This window comes from Haliotis rufescens, unplaced genomic scaffold (genome assembly GCF_023055435.1).
Source record: "Haliotis rufescens isolate VD_foot unplaced genomic scaffold, xgHalRufe1.0.p SCAF_49, whole genome shotgun sequence".
Classification (NCBI taxonomy): Eukaryota; Metazoa; Mollusca; class Gastropoda; order Lepetellida; family Haliotidae; genus Haliotis; species Haliotis rufescens.
This window is the reverse complement of record NW_025964212.1, coordinates 2,590,974-2,606,852: the sequence shown is the minus strand read 5'-3', so window position 1 is coordinate 2,606,852 and position 15,879 is coordinate 2,590,974. Positions and strand designations below refer to the sequence as shown.

The 15,879-nt window shown below is 42.5% G+C and overlaps 1 protein-coding gene across 2 annotated transcripts in view; it reads right to left on the bottom strand.

Annotated features, from left to right (window-relative positions):
• Window positions 1–15,879, bottom strand: part of LOC124115683 (centrosomal protein of 162 kDa-like) — a 50,200-nt gene that overhangs the window by 28,387 nt on the left and 5,934 nt on the right. The window contains exons 4-15 of one of the 2 annotated variants that reach the window (XM_048383497.1): window positions 14,689–14,755; window positions 13,453–13,495; window positions 12,368–12,420; window positions 10,801–10,886; window positions 9,734–9,904; window positions 7,780–7,816; window positions 7,169–7,312; window positions 5,734–5,916; window positions 4,583–4,732; window positions 3,846–3,943; window positions 3,675–3,707; window positions 439–505 (exon numbers count right to left, since the gene is read on the bottom strand). In XM_048383497.1, coding sequence (XP_048239454.1) covers window positions 439–505; window positions 3,675–3,707; window positions 3,846–3,943; window positions 4,583–4,732; window positions 5,734–5,916; window positions 7,169–7,312; window positions 7,780–7,816; window positions 9,734–9,904; window positions 10,801–10,886; window positions 12,368–12,420; window positions 13,453–13,495; window positions 14,689–14,755 — 1,132 coding nt within the window. The remainder of the gene's footprint in view (window positions 1–438; window positions 506–3,674; window positions 3,708–3,845; window positions 3,944–4,582; window positions 4,733–5,733; window positions 5,917–7,168; window positions 7,313–7,779; window positions 7,817–9,733; window positions 9,905–10,800; window positions 10,887–12,367; window positions 12,421–13,452; window positions 13,496–14,688; window positions 14,756–15,879) is intronic. The other variant, XM_048383498.1, reaches the window with a different exon arrangement.

The window sequence follows — 15,879 nt, the reverse complement described above, 5'->3', positions numbered from 1 at the left end:
CACCCGATCCCGTTAGTCGCCTTTTACAACAAGCAGTCGCCTTTCACGGCAAGCATGGGTTGCTGAAGACCTATTCTACCCCGGATCTTCACGGGTCTGTAAGTCATGAGACTGTGGGTACACGTTGAATATATTCTCATATTTAGGGCAGCACCAACATATACATTTATTAATACACATGTCTTTTAGTCCCTGCACCAACTTGTCAAATCTTTGTTGTCAAGTTTTGTTCATCTGCTTTGTTTTCAGTTACACTAAATTTTGTGTGAAAACAAAATCAAGAACGCAGGTCATGTTGTTAAGATCCTAACAGAGATCAATGAGAACCTGATTGATTTCACTGACCTAACATATTGACAAAAGACTACCTTCCTGATTCCACGATTCATCAGATGACAAAAGATTATATAATACAGTAACCATGGTAACCTGACTCACCTTTAACCTCATCTGTCCTGACATTGGTGAAGGTACCACTGGCGCCATCTGTCTTTTCCTTCACAGACTGCCAACAGACATGGTGTGTATGTTATACTGACATGTAGGCAAGGTAGTGTAGCTGATGTATGTGTGAGCATGAGAGTAGTCGTCATATGTTATCCAGCCTTAGAAGTTAGTCATTTTTAAGAGTGAGCGAGTGAGTATGGTTTTACACCACTTCCAGCAATATCGCGGCAGGGGACACCAGAAATGGTCTTCACACATTGTAACCATGAGGGAATCGAACCCGGGTCTTCGGCGTGACGAGCGAACGCTTTAACCACTAGGCTACCCGACCGCCCCCTTTTTAAGATGAGTGTAGACCTTATTTCACTAGTCCTCAAGGTTTGTAGCTGGTTCTGTTTGAAACAGACAAACATGTCTATGTTCACATTTTCGGTCAGTTTTACTCAGTTCCAATTTGAAGCAAACTTGAGTGAGTGAGTGAGTGAGTTTGGTTTAACGCCTCTTTAAGCAATATTCCAGCAATATCACGGTGGGGACACCAGAAATGGGCTTCACACATTGTACCCATGTCGGGAATCGAACCCGAGTCGTCGGCGTGACGAGCGAATGCTTTAACCACTAACCACTAGCAACGAGCAGTAGAACAAGGTGTGTCTCACTTCTGATTGCTTATATTGGGTTTTCCATGTGCAGGGGTAGACACCTTTGGTCATACACAACTAGTCTGCAGTTTTTTTCGGACGATGTAAACAACAAGTTTTGCTAGATTTTCACTAGTCTTGGAGTAATGGACAAGGTAAGGTGAAATGGGGTTTAGCGTCACGTCCAAGATAATTGCACTTATATAGTGACGTGCATGTGTGTGTGTGTGTGTGTGCGTGCGTGTGTATGGGTGTGTGGGTGGCTGCTTGTACTAGCCCAGACTGATGCCAATTTGTAGTGCTTGCCCACTGAGATACCAGGTCGCAAATGAACACGAATACCCCAATCAGACACAGCATACTGATTCCAAGCCGACCAGTCCTTGTTTTAGCCCCTTAATGCCGAGAGCGCCAGACAGGGTAACAACAAGTACCATCTCATAACGTCTTTTGGTATGACGCGGCCGTGGATCAAACCCGGACCTTCCGCTCTCCGGGCGGACGCTCTACCACAAGACCACGGAGGCAGTCCTAACTGACAAGTAGCCGTGTTTAACCCCGCAGTATATCACATTCTCATTCCTAATTTACCAGAGTCAACAACAGCCATGAGGTTTGTCGTCAGGGGCAACAGCTACCTGCCTCAAGGTGTGAGGTGACTTGGATCATAATGACGTGTCAGTTATTGCACAGCACATGACAGAGCTCCAGATAAGCTTTTGGTGTTGTGGGTATTTTACCCATGCATTTTAAAATCATTGGTTATCAGTAATTCTATCTGGGTATTCAAATTACCCACTAGTTTTTACACATGTGGGTATTTAAGTTAAATATCTAAAAACACTATTCATTTAGTCCCTGCAAACTGGTGTCGTGTGGGTTCGACATTTTATAGGACTCAAAAATACCACGATACTTCCACAAGAAATTGTGATGGCAAATGATCATGATGTAACTGTCCTCGTGGAGTTTGGCAAGGTTGACGGAATGCCTGTTTATAATTTCAAAATAAGTTGCTGATTTGCTAAACAAATACGCAGGGTTACTTCACAATTTTTGATGATACGCACAAGTTTTATTTTTGTAGCGTATCTGTAATGTAATTTTACTGCATATTTCTGCATTTCTGATGCGTATTTTACGCAGATGCGCAGCTTATCTGGAGCTCTGCATGATTTGGTACACAACATTCACCTGTGACACACATTAGTTAGGTTAGACAGCAACTGTTGACATTAGCAAACAATACACAGCAAACTATATGTGTTATTATACATGGGAGAGATCACGGTCAGGCCGATGGGACATAAATGGTGGATCTTGTCCCAGTTCTACAAACTTAAGCGATCTTAGGACTAAGACGATCTTAACGCCAATAGACTTACAAGAGTCAATGTGCCAAGGTCGCTTTGTGGAACGCAACCCTGGTCGATAAAACATTGGATGGTTTCACTCCAGGAATTTTCAGACATTGGGCCCATTATGTGAAAATTTCAAATATTCCAGAGGTACACCCACACTTGCCCATACAGCACAATGTCAAAATGCCCCATGGTATTTGAAAATGTGGGCCTTTTCAAACATTTAGGGGTTAAACATGTTAAAAGCACAAGGTCCCACCCTAGAATTATCCCTGCATAACAATGCTGTTTGTTTCTTGTTCAACGCTGCACCCAGCCATATTATGACTATCTGGTTGCAGTCTGCAAATAATCGAGTCTGGTCTAGTCAAAAGGTAACACAGTGGATCAAATATACTACATGTATTTGTTCTACAGGTTATATATTGGAATACACCATCTATTCTATCTGGCAAACATGCTATATACTGGATATTATAGCCTACAGCTTATACATCGGATAATATATAGAGTTTTGGATAACATTTGCATGACAGTTCTAGTGTCTATAATATGGTGTCTACTGGTCTTCTGGTATTCTAGAAGACAGGGACACTTATGGTATGGTATATATTCAGTGGCTTACACAATTGGTGTTCGTGATATCATGGGAATGCGAACATGCAAAATTTTGATTAGAATAAATTAACTAAATGCAAGACACGCTCACTACTCTTGCACATTCCACAAATGAGTGAGTGAGTATGGTTTTACGCTGCTTTTAGCAATATTCCAGCAATATCACGGCGGGGGACACCAGAAATGGGCTTCACACATTGTACCCATGTCGGGAATCGAACCTGGGTCTTTGGCGTGACGAGCGAACGCTTTAACCACTAGGCTACCCGACCGCCCCTCCACAAATGAAAATAATGTTAAACAACCCACACCTGCTGATCTTGCACATTCCACAAATGAAAATAATGTTAAAAAACACACTTGCTACTCTTGCACATTCCAAGCATGAAACAATGTTTAAAAACACGCTCGCTACTCTTGCACATTCCAAGCTTGAAAATAATGTTAAAAAACACGCTCGCTACTCTTGCACATTCCATGAACTTGAATACTGTTAACCAACCCACACCTGTTGGTGTAGCACACACGTGACATGATGGAGACAGTGTTGTAAAACCCATGCATTGCACACAGACATGAAGCTCCTGGCGACACATGCAGTACTTACATACAGGCGCTGGATGCTGCGGCCTCTCGATCCCTTCAATAGTCACAGGGTTTATACAGTAAACAAATACATATATGACAAACAAATTATTGTAAAGAAATAATCTTGAACCAATAGTTGTATACATGTTTCACCATGATAGATTCTTGTTGTACAGAAAGAGCCACTTACGACGGCGGTGACGGGCTGGTACACCTCTGTGTCGTCCGTGTGGGAGTGGTCGAAGCCCCCTCGTTGGTCCTCCTCCATGTGCTGCTGATGTGATAGACCTGAGAGAACAAGGTTAATGCTGATGTGAGTCAGGTACAAACTACAACAGTAATGTTACTTGTCAGTTTAAACCTAGCTCATATTGCTCAACACAGCTGGGGGCGCCATGGTAGTCACTCAGGTTGAACATCCCTTCCCCTCCATCCAATCTACCGTATGTCACCTCACCACTAACCAGAGCTAGGGGTGCCACGGTAGTCATTCAAGTTGGACATCCCCTCCCCTCCATCCCTATCTTGTGAATCTGCCCTTACCTCTGAACAGAGCTGTTACTGTTGGCACTACGGTAGTCAATCAGGTTGAAAATCCCCTCCCCTCCATCCTATCTACTGTATGTCACCTCACCACTGACCAGAGCTGGGGGCACTACGGTAGTCACTCAGGTTGAACATTCCCTCCCCTCCATCCTATCTACAAAGCCTCACCTTTCCCATGACTGTTCGGGCTCCCAGAGCTGTGACTGTGGGCGCTACGGTAGTCACTCATGAGTCGAACATCCCCTCCCCTCAAACCTATCTACAAAGCCTCACCTTTCCCATGACTGTTCGGGCTCCCAGAGCTGTGACTGTGGGCGCTACGGTAGTCACTCAAGTTGAACATCCCCTCCCCTCCCCTCAATCCCATCTACCAAGTCTCACCTTTCCCATGACTGTTCGGGCTCCCAGAGCTGTGACTGTGGGCGCTACGGTAGTCACTCATGAGTCGAACATCATCTTCTCTGTCCTCCTTCTCCTTCACTCGTTTCTCCAGTTCACCCATCTCCCGGAATATATCATCCACTGTCCGGTCTGCAACCATTGATCAACAAACTGATTCTTCCGACCATGCAGGAGTCGTAGACCTAGCACACATTCAGTAGTGCTGTAGCCATTTAACAACAGGCTAGGGCTGGGCTGGCAACTTGGGTACCCGAGTCAGGTGGGTACTTAATAGGACCCATGTACCCACATGACTATCCGGACCCTAGTTGGTCACATGATATACTGTTTAATGACAAAAATTCACTATAACTCCTTGGTTACAGAACAAGGCACTAATGTTCCGATTTCTTTCTGACTATGCACACATTCCTTCTAAATTTTACAAGTTTGAATTAGATGAAGCTTACTCAACTTCGGTGTATGCATGACCAGATTGTTTAAATGGGAATCTAAATACTTCTTGCCAGAGCTCGAATAAAACAGTTCCCATTTGGACATTTTGTACCCAACTCTTGAGACCTACAGCGGGTACTGTGGGTTGGGTAACCGGGTAGTAAATTTGGACGTGTCCCAGCCCTACACCACTCAAAATGTGTTTTATCGATGATGACCAACAAGGGTAAGAACAAGAAGAGATTTACCCTCTGGCCCATCCCACAACCTAACCTTCCTGAAAGACTAACTCTCTGGTACAACTGTGTCCAGTAGAAGTTTAATCTGGGCACCTTTAAGTCTTTAAGTTAACCTTAGGATTATCACAAGGACCCCTTGACTTCCATATTTCAAATGGGGGCACGGGTGGCGCCGTGATTCGCTGTGCAGAGTTGCGTCCCTTGGGCATGCCAGAAACCTATGATTGTGGGTTCGAATCCCAGTTCGCTCCTGGTTTATCAGCACCATACTCGTGCTCGTGGGTTTCACCGAAGTGGTAAACGTCTGAGACCTGCATCACTACGAGCTTTCCTCCCACATTAAGCTGACACGACGCGATATAACTGGAATACTGTTAAAAGCGGCGTTAAACCCAACTCACTCGCTCATATTTCAAATACTCAGTACATGCCCTACATTCTAACACGATCCAGTACCTGATCTCTCCTTCTCTCGCTGCTGCTTTGCTGTGGCCGGGTCTGGCAGGCTCCCAGTGTGGGAGTCATGTCCGAGGACGCCAGTGAGAGGGTCGTCCTGTTTGATGGTGGGGGAGAGTCCTACCACTCGCAGCGCCTCCTGTAGAGCCTCCATCTCTCTGCTGGTGTTGGTGCCCATCATTCCTGGGTACACAACAGATGCATCAGGGGTCGATTTAACTGCTGACCCATTGGTCTGTGGCCAGTTAAAATTACAAAAGGCATGATTGTCAAAATTTCACCCCTTCTCCATGTGCTTTTTTTTTTATTTGACAATGCTGGTAAATCATGTAATTTTGATGAGAAAATCTTTAGGGGGGGTGAGGTCGTGTGAAGGGTTAACTCAAAGAGAGAAATATGTCGATCATCTCGGGAGAATGACAACTGGACGCCATTTTGCAATGTTGTGTACAACGTCTCTATTTGCTCAAAAATCACAATACAATGTGTGAAGCCCATTTCTGGTGTCCCCGCCGTGATATTGCTGGAATATTGCTAAAAGCGGCGTAAAACCATACTTACTCACTCATAAATCACTTTAAAATGAGGCAAATGGAAAACAAGATTTAATCTCAGGGTGTGGGAAAAGGTATTTCAGGGGTGAGGAGTTATTACATTTTCAGAGACCCGCTGGGTGGCTACACGACCACGGGTTCGGCCAATTGTCTGCCTCCCCCATTTAGTTGGAGGCCAGTTAGATTGGAGAAGTGCCAGTGACTTTTAAAAAGAGCATGCCCTGTTGGCTACATACAAATTTGTTGTTTAATGTACCCTTGTGTATCCCTGTGACTCCTCTTACAACTCACGATACAACTACGTATCACTGCTTACTATCACTAAATATAACAGCATACAGCACACATCACTGTCACCACTTAACATCATCTTTTATCACAATTTACTGTAAATAAACATATTCGACGTAATTCGCGCCCCGCTCTAATAAGCGCCACGGCGATATTGGCTAATATATTGACTAGTGAACAATACCAATTAGCATCCCTTGTGATCAATGTACACAAGACTTATTTTTTCGCGTATAATACGCTCTCGTGTTTTATGCACCCTTACTTATAGGCAATTAAATTCTTGAAAAATGTATCTGTCGAAAATAAACATTTCAGGCTGTTAGCATAAACCATGAAATTTATCTTTCAACTCTGTTGTTTTTGACCAAAATAATATTCTAATAAGAGCCCCCTATTTCTAATTTTGAGAGCGCCCTGGGCACTTATTACGTCGAATATGGTAAACATAATAAATAATGACCCTTCTCACTAAACATCACATAACACCATAGATCATGTTGATTGTAAATACATAACATCATGTCCAGACAACATATCACCACAGATCGTTGAATAAATAAATGAATTGTACTTGTATCAGAAGTTACCTGTGCCGGTCCGTGTCTTCAGCGTGTCAGGAAATGTTTGACCCAGGTTGTCATGGTTACCCTCCCTGCTGCCATCAAATGGCACGCTGGCCTTGGGGGAAGTGGTGGTGTTGAGAGTGGAGTCGAGGGAGTCGAGCAGCGAGACTGCAGGGGAAGCGTGGTACATAGAGCGATGTACATCATGTATAGCTGGTGGGTTGGTGTTTGTTTGTTTGTTGTTTAACGCCGCACTCAGCAATATTCCAGCTATATGATGGCGGTCTGTAAATAATCGAGTCTGGACCAGACAATCCAGTGATTGACAACATGTGCATCGATCTATGCAATTGGGATCGATGACATGCATCAACCAAGTCAGCGAGCCTGACCACTCGATCCCGTTAGTCGCATCTTACGACAAGCATGGGTTGCTGAAGACCTATTCTACCCGGCTCTTCACGGGCCTGGTGGGTTGGTGACAGCTGTTGCCGTATTATAACTCACAGCATCAGTATTAGTATCAGCAGTCAACATTGAGGGGGATCCTGGAGGTCTTCTCCCATGGTGAGTGAGTGAGTGAGTGAGTGAGTGAGTGAGTACAGTTTAAATAATAAAAAACGTCAGCAACATACCTTTGGACAGCATACTCGGCTTTTGTTGTGATGAGTCCTACAATGGGAAAAAAACAAACCTTATTTCCAGAGGCATGGCAGTGTTAGAAATTGGCACTAGTTCTGTAGTCCTTGCCAAACTGCCCAATAGTTAATGTATCATGAGGACTGCCCATGCATGCAAACAATGACATAACAATGACAAAACAAAGAATATAAGTAAAATATTTGTTATTGAAGTATATACAGGATTGGGCAATTTGGAGGACTGATTGCTAATGACACTGGGGGGGGGGCGGTCTGGTAGCCTAGTGGTTAAAGCGAAGGGTCCTTGAGGACATTTGGGGTGGGGGGTGGGGGGGTGTATAGAAATACACATAGTTCATTGAGCTGGTTGCAATGTGGAGTATGCTACATCAATATATCGGAGAAAACATTCCGATTTCCACTGTCCGAGTGTGGTGTGGTTCTTAAATAAACTAATAATCAACTTATGTACAATAGCTAAGGTATCATTAGGACTAGCAGAAATTTGCCATTTTAATGGGCTTTGCTATATGTTGTCATTATAAGGACTAGTGGACTAACACTGTTAGTTTCTATTCGCTGCATGACAATGTATTACAAATTGTCTTAACACATGACAACTAATCTCAACAATCATGATAATGTATCTCAATAATCATAATAGACCTCTCGTTCAAAGCCTGAGTCTTGTAAATACATGTTTGGTCTCGTAAGCTCAGCTCCTTATCACGCTCATAGTCAATACACTACATTAAACTCTTGTTAGGCTTGAAGACTCAGACATTCTTGTCACTGCCTGAATGATGCCACTGTATCTCAACGAGTGAGTGAGTGAGTATGGTTTTACGCCGCTTTTAGCAATATTCCAGCAATATCACGGCGGGGGACACCAGAAATGGGCTTCACACATTGTACCCATGTCGGGAATCGAACCCGGGTTTTCGGCGTGATGAGCGAACGCTTTAACCACTAGGCTACCCGACCGCCCCGTATCTCAACGAGAATAACAAGTTACCTTGACAAGCATGAAACTTATCTCAAAAAGCTATCAATTTATCTTAACAAGCATGACAAAGTCTCTCAAGCATGACAAAGTCTCTCAAGCATGACAATGTCTCTCAAGCATGACAATGTCTCTCAAGCATGACAAAGTCTCTCAAGCATGACAAAGTCTCTCAAGCATAACAATGTCTCTCAAGCATGACAATGTCTCTCAAGCATGACAAAGTCTCACAACAAGCATGACAAAGTCTCTCAAGCATGACAATGTCTCTCAAGCATGACAAAGTCTCACAACAAACATGACAATGTCTCTCAAGCATGACAAAGTCTCTCAAGCATGACAAAGTCTCTCAAGCATAACCATGTCTCTAAAGCATGACAAAGTCTCTCAACAAACATGACAATGTCTCTCAAGCATGACAATGTCTCTCAAGCATGACAAAGTCTCTCAAGCATAACAATGTCTCTCAAGCATGACAAAGTCTCTCAACAAACATGACAATGTCTCTCAAGCATGACAAAGTCTCTCAAGCATGACAAAGTCTCTCAAGGATGACAAAGTCTCTCAAGGATGACAATGTCTCTCAAACATGACAAGGTCTCACAACAAACATGACAATGTCTCTCAAGCATGACAAAGTCTCTCAAGCATAACAATGTCTCTCAAGCATGACAAAGTCTCTCAACAAACATGACAATGTCTCTCAAGCATGACAAAGTCTCTCAAGCATGACAAAGTCTCTCAAGGATGACAAAGTCTCTCAAGGATGACAATGTCTCTCAAACATGACAAGGTCTCACAACAAACATGACAATGTCTCTCAAGGATGACAAAGTCTCTCAAGGATGACAATGTCTCTCAAACATGACAAGGTCTCACAACAAACATGACAAAGTCTCTCAAGCATGACAATGACTCTCAAGCATGACCCTAAAGGAGACTTACCCTCTCTGTTGGACCTCCATGACTACCGGAAACCCTGGAGTGATCCAGCATCGCTGCACTTCGGGAGTCGTCCACTGCCACACCAGCTAACTTGGGGGACAGCGTTGTGGCAGTCTGACTCAGCTCCCGGTTCAGCTGTCCGTAGTCTATTGTGCCCTCAGCTTCAACCTCCTGGAGAAAGCAATGTCTGCTGTAACTTGGGAACTTCTCACATCTCATAGTAAAGAAAGTTAACGTGTGATACTCGCCTAATACTTTAATAGAACATATTTATCAAATGTCTCACAGTTGGCGAAAACTCACACTACAGAGCCTCTGGATGTCCATAAAACTCAACAATGGAGATAACTCACATCATAGAACCTCTATTTTATTTACTAACTCACATCATAGAACCTCTATTTTATTTACTAACTCACATCATAGAACCTCTATATATTTACTAACTCACATCATAGAACCTCTATTTCATTTACTAACTCACATTATAGAACCTCTATATTATTTACTAACTAACATAAGAGACCTATGTTTATCTACAATCTCAATCATGGAGATAACTCACATCATAGAACCTCTATTTTATTTACTAACTCACATCATAGAACCTCTATTTTATTTACTAACTCACATCATAGAACCTCTATATATTTACTAACTCACATCATAGAACCTCTATTTCATTTACTAACTCACACTATTGAACCTCTATTTCATTTACTTACTCACATCATAGAACCTCTATATATTTACTAACTCACATCATAGAACCTCTATTTCATTTACTAACTCACATTATAGAACCTCTATATTATTTACTAACTAACATAAGAGACCTATGTTTATCTACAATCTCAATCATGCAAATATTTCACTTTATAAAACAGCCCCTGGAGGATCTCATGACACTGTATGAGGTGGGGATGCACACTTTTTTCACCTTACACCTTGCCTGTGTCAACTGCCCTATCATGTGTATTAGGGGTAATGGGTCCCCACTCCCTGTCTGCAAAGTCTGGACCAGCAGCTGTGAATTACCCACCATCTCACCAACAGGGACTACTCACGTTATAGAACCTCTGTTTATCGGCTAATTCATCAAGGGTGTCCATGCCAACTTTTTCAGGGCTGTCTTGTCGGTCAGTTAACATGTCTGAAGGAAGATGCATGTTATTATCACCAGACACATGGAGGACTACACAATAATACTTTCCTAACTACAGTCAAGTCTCGTTAATCAGACACTCGTTTATCCGACATTGTCACATGATCAGTATTGTTGTTTGTTTGTTTGTTTGTTTGTTTGTTTGTTTGTTTGTTGTTTAACGCCGCACTCAGCAATATTCCTGCTATATGACAGCGGTCTGTAAAATAATCGAGTCTGGACCAGACAATCCAGTGATTGACATCATAAGCATTGATCCACGCAATTGGGATCGATGACATGTATCAACCAAGTCAGCGAGCCTGACCACCCGATCCCTTTAGTCACCTTTTACGACATGCATAGTCGCCTTTTACAGCAAGTATGGGTTGCTGAAGACCCATTCTACCCAGGAATCTTCACGGGTCTGATCAGTATTGACCTGACATGTGATGTATATTGACTCGTCTGCTAGAAAACAAGATGTCGTTTGGTACAAACATTTTACAGGTTGCAGCTAAGTTACTGTAACGAAACAGAGGATGGTTTAAAGACTTCTTAAACTGAAAGTGAATTTCGGTTTCACAAAATGAATAATTACTCGTGATGAGGTTAATATGTGAAAACTAGGACCCTCATACCATACGGGGGCACGGGTGGCTCAGTTGTCTAAGGCAACTGTGCTCGTGGGTTTCACCGAAGTGGTAAACGTCTGAGACCTACATCACTTCGGGCTTTCCTCCCACATTAAGCTGACACGCCGTGATATAAATGGAATACTGTTAAAAGCGTCACTAAACCCAACTCACTCACTCACACCAGACCCCTTCGGCGGTCTGACCATCTCAGGGATCGGATTCTCGGGTCCTTGTTTTCATATATTGACCTCGTCAAGAGAAAATATTTGTAAAAAGTGACATCACTTACTGAGTCCCTGTTACCATGGTGACCATGGCCTCATTTTGACATACAAATCACAATACCAAGTCAGCAGGCCCCAAAACAAATCAAATTGTCAAACAAACATATTTCATGAAAATATACAACTGAACAACTTTAAACAGTCTGTTGCACATGTTGTATACATCAATACAATAGCAGGGTGTACAAGAAGTCAAGCTACATGATCATGTACAGCCCTGTACACACGTGTACTACAGATGATCCTGTCCAGAGAGTGAGTGAGTGAGTTAGGTTTAACGCCGCTTTTAACAGTATTCCAGTTATATCACGGCGTGTCAGCTTAATGTGGGGGGAAAGCCCGAAGTGATGCAGGTCTCAGACGTTTACCACTTCGGTAAAACCCACGAGCACAGGTATGGTGCCGACAAACCTAGAAACATAATCGGGGCGAACTGGGATTCGAACCTACAATCATAGGTTTCTGGCGTGCCCAAGGGATGCAACTCTGCACAGCGAAACGCGGCGCCTTAGACGACTGGGCCACTCGTGTCCCCCTGTCCATCAGAGGTCACCCACACAAGCCTCACCTGCTGTGCAACTGTCTCGTGTCGTGTCCAAGCTGGAGTCAAGGCCAACAATCCTACAAAAGAACACAGTATCAGGGATGACTACTGCAGGATTTAACTGAAGCAATTGCTGCAAATCTATACCAAAAAATGATTCATCTACTCTAAAACACAGGTTTCATGGCTTTATTTCACATAATGACATGGGCATACATGCACTACTTTCAAGATTCGGTACATAGGCTAAAACATATAATAGTCTTGGTTCTCAGGCACCCCTGCATCATCATAAAGTTCACTGCATGTTTTGTTTTTATTTTCATTTTAAAAATATATATTAAAAAATCCTTAAATATTCCAATATTCCATTAAATAATGGCAGTCAAATACTATATTGGAGTAATTGACTCATCAAGGAATACATTTATGTAGGTTGATTGTATTTGGTTACACAACAGTTTATTTGGTAACATACTAGTTTGAGCAATTAAGAAAAAAAACAACACAACGCCCGCCCTCACTATATTTTCAAAAGCCATTACCTGAGAACCATTTCTTATATTTTTTTAAGCCTAAGGGGTGCTGTTTGAGGGTTAAAAGAGGTTCCCAAAACAGTCTGATGGAAAGTTACAACTGTGAATGTCATGTCATTTCAAACAAGGAATATTTTGAAAAAAAGCTAATGATGAAATATTTAATGGAACCTGATAGAACTTAACAGTCTGATACACAGTTATAACTGTGTCTTGTCATTTCAAACAAGGAATATTTTGAAAAAAAGCTAACGATGAAATATTAAATGGAGCCTGATAGAACTTAACAGTTTGAAACAAAGTTATAACTGTGTCATGTCATTTCAAACAAGGAATATTTTGAAAGAAATCTGACGTTAAAATACTTGATAGAGCTTTTGATTATCAATATTGTGATGGTATTACATAACGGAAACCATCAAACCGTCTAACATGGTATCAATGTCAACTATTGATAGTTTAACTGGTGATCAATAAATGTCACTGGACCACATCACTGAATTAAAGTTCACTATTTTGTAATGTCTGAGTCCTATAGCATCTACCCAAATGTCGTGTTGAGATCACACCCACCTGGCAGCTTCTCCTGCGTCATTCTCCTCCGACTTCTCCGATACTGGAACAAGATTACAAGTATACTGTATCTCTACTAACAGTGTTTGATATAAAAAAATATTTGCCATGCTGCCATCAAGACACACAGACTCTAGAAGCTGCAGGCTAGGGCTGGGAGGAGTCCAAATTTACTACCCGGGTACCCGATCCCCTATTACCCGGTCCTGCCCGGTACCCACTGCAGGTCTCAAGAGTTGGGAACAAAATGTCTGATTGGGAATTGTTTTATCGCAGCCCTGGCCAAAACTATTTAGATTTTTGTATCAAACGATCAATACACTGAAGTTGACTGAAGTTTTATCTTTACTCAAACATATACCTGCCAAAAGGAATGTGTGCATCGTCAGAAAGAAATGCGGACATTAGCGACTTGTGGTGTAACCAATGTGCTATGGTGAGTTTTTGTCATCAAACAATATATCACGTGACTAACCACGGGTCCGGGTAGTCCTGTGGGTACCCGGATCCTACTCAGGACCTACCCGACCCGAGTACCCAAGTTACCCGTCCCAGCCCTACTGCAGGCCCTGACTAAACTCGCCCTCATTTAAAAAACTGCAGCTTATTGTGACAAATAAATCAACACATAAATTTACCGCAGGCCAAAAAGACCAATACAAATTTGAAACTATGGGCCCAACACAAGATCTACCTTCCATGGGCCTATGGGCAGGTGCTGTTTTTTAACACTGTTTACTATCTGTACGGTCTTTCTATTTTCACTGTTCACACTTCACAAAGTGAGTGAGTGAGTATGGTGTTACGCCGCTTTTAGCAATATTCCAGCAATGTCACGGCGGGGGACACCAGAAATGGGCTTCATACATTGTACCCATGTCGGGAATCGAACCCAGGTCTTCGGCGTGATGAGCGAACGCTTTAACCACTAGGCTACCCGACCACCCCCCATGCTTACTATCTCTCAAGAAGTAACTATGTGCAAGTACACAGAGGAGAAAAGTCCATTTGATTCGACATGGTTCTTCAACTAACATGATGAGGATATCAGCACATCACAGTGTCATCAGGACCGCATCTTTGGCACGTTCAAACTCAAGTCTGACACATGAGTGAGCGAGTTGTATTTTACGCCGCTTTAGCAATATGCACCACACTGTGCCGTGTGTATAACTGAGTCTACCACATCATGATTGTGTGAGCAGTGTGTGTTTTCTAAACATACTACACACTTACTGTCTTCCAAGCTGTCTTTACTCATGGAAGCTTCTGTCCGCCCTCGACCGGGTCGTTTCGGGGACACCTAAAGCAAAACACTTATATCACCAAACAATTAAACTGTTTTTATATACTTATTCTATCTCACACTGTGCATTTCTCTTTCTTCTTCCGATCTTGGTGTGGAAACGCTCTTGAACAAAGTTTCCAGCTTTAAAAAACATTACACCCGAACACATACCAGTATCACCATGATCACGACCAAAACATATGGGTCACATACTATAGTCCTGTGCATATCAACCAAGTCAAACTGACCACCTGACACAATCTGTGATATCATTCTTCTTAGAGTGGACAGGCTAGTGCATTCTGATGTGGGTATGGTTGGGTGGGCATTTAGCGTGTGAGATAGGGTAAGTATATAAATATACAATTGATTGTAAAATTTTCAAATTTTTAAACTTATCCTACCTCACACAATGCATTTTATTCCACAGTTGGACAATGAGGCGCTGAAACCCTAGCCTGTAATTGACTGCAGCCTTGAGATGTACACGAGGAAGCTGGTTCTTAACAAAGCTCCAACCATTAAGATTGTTACATAGTTAAGTGTGAAAAAAGACATGAACTTGTGAGTGGGTAAAACACTATAAAAAATGCAAAAACCCTTTATCATTACCAGGACACAACATCATGAAATTGGGTATAACATCTGTGTGTGTGTCTTCATGTAGAACATCAATTCAAAAACAAACACATAGATTTAAAGAAGTGAACGTATTCAACCACAACTTCTAACCAATTCGGAAGGGGTCTCCAGTCCATTAGTTCAAGACAAACACCACATACTCTCTCAGACACAAGGCAGATCAGCTTGGCATCTCTGTTTAAACTTCGTCAAAGCTGACAATCACGCTGTGTGGTTGATTCATGCTAACTGAGGAGAGGTAACGATCAATAATATCCATAAGAGGCTCTTCAAACCAATATTCAACAACACATGCTCAAGGCAGAGATGCTCTGAATCGGCCGTGCCTTGCAAAGACTTCAGTGTTGAAGACCGGAGTGTCTACAGATGAGTTAGCCGTGTGCGAAATAAGCATAATGACGATAAGCACATGTTAAATCTCCAATAGTAAGTAAGTAAGATGAGTTATTTCCCCTTCAAAAGGGTATCCAGTTCAGGAACCCGAGTCTAAATGGAGG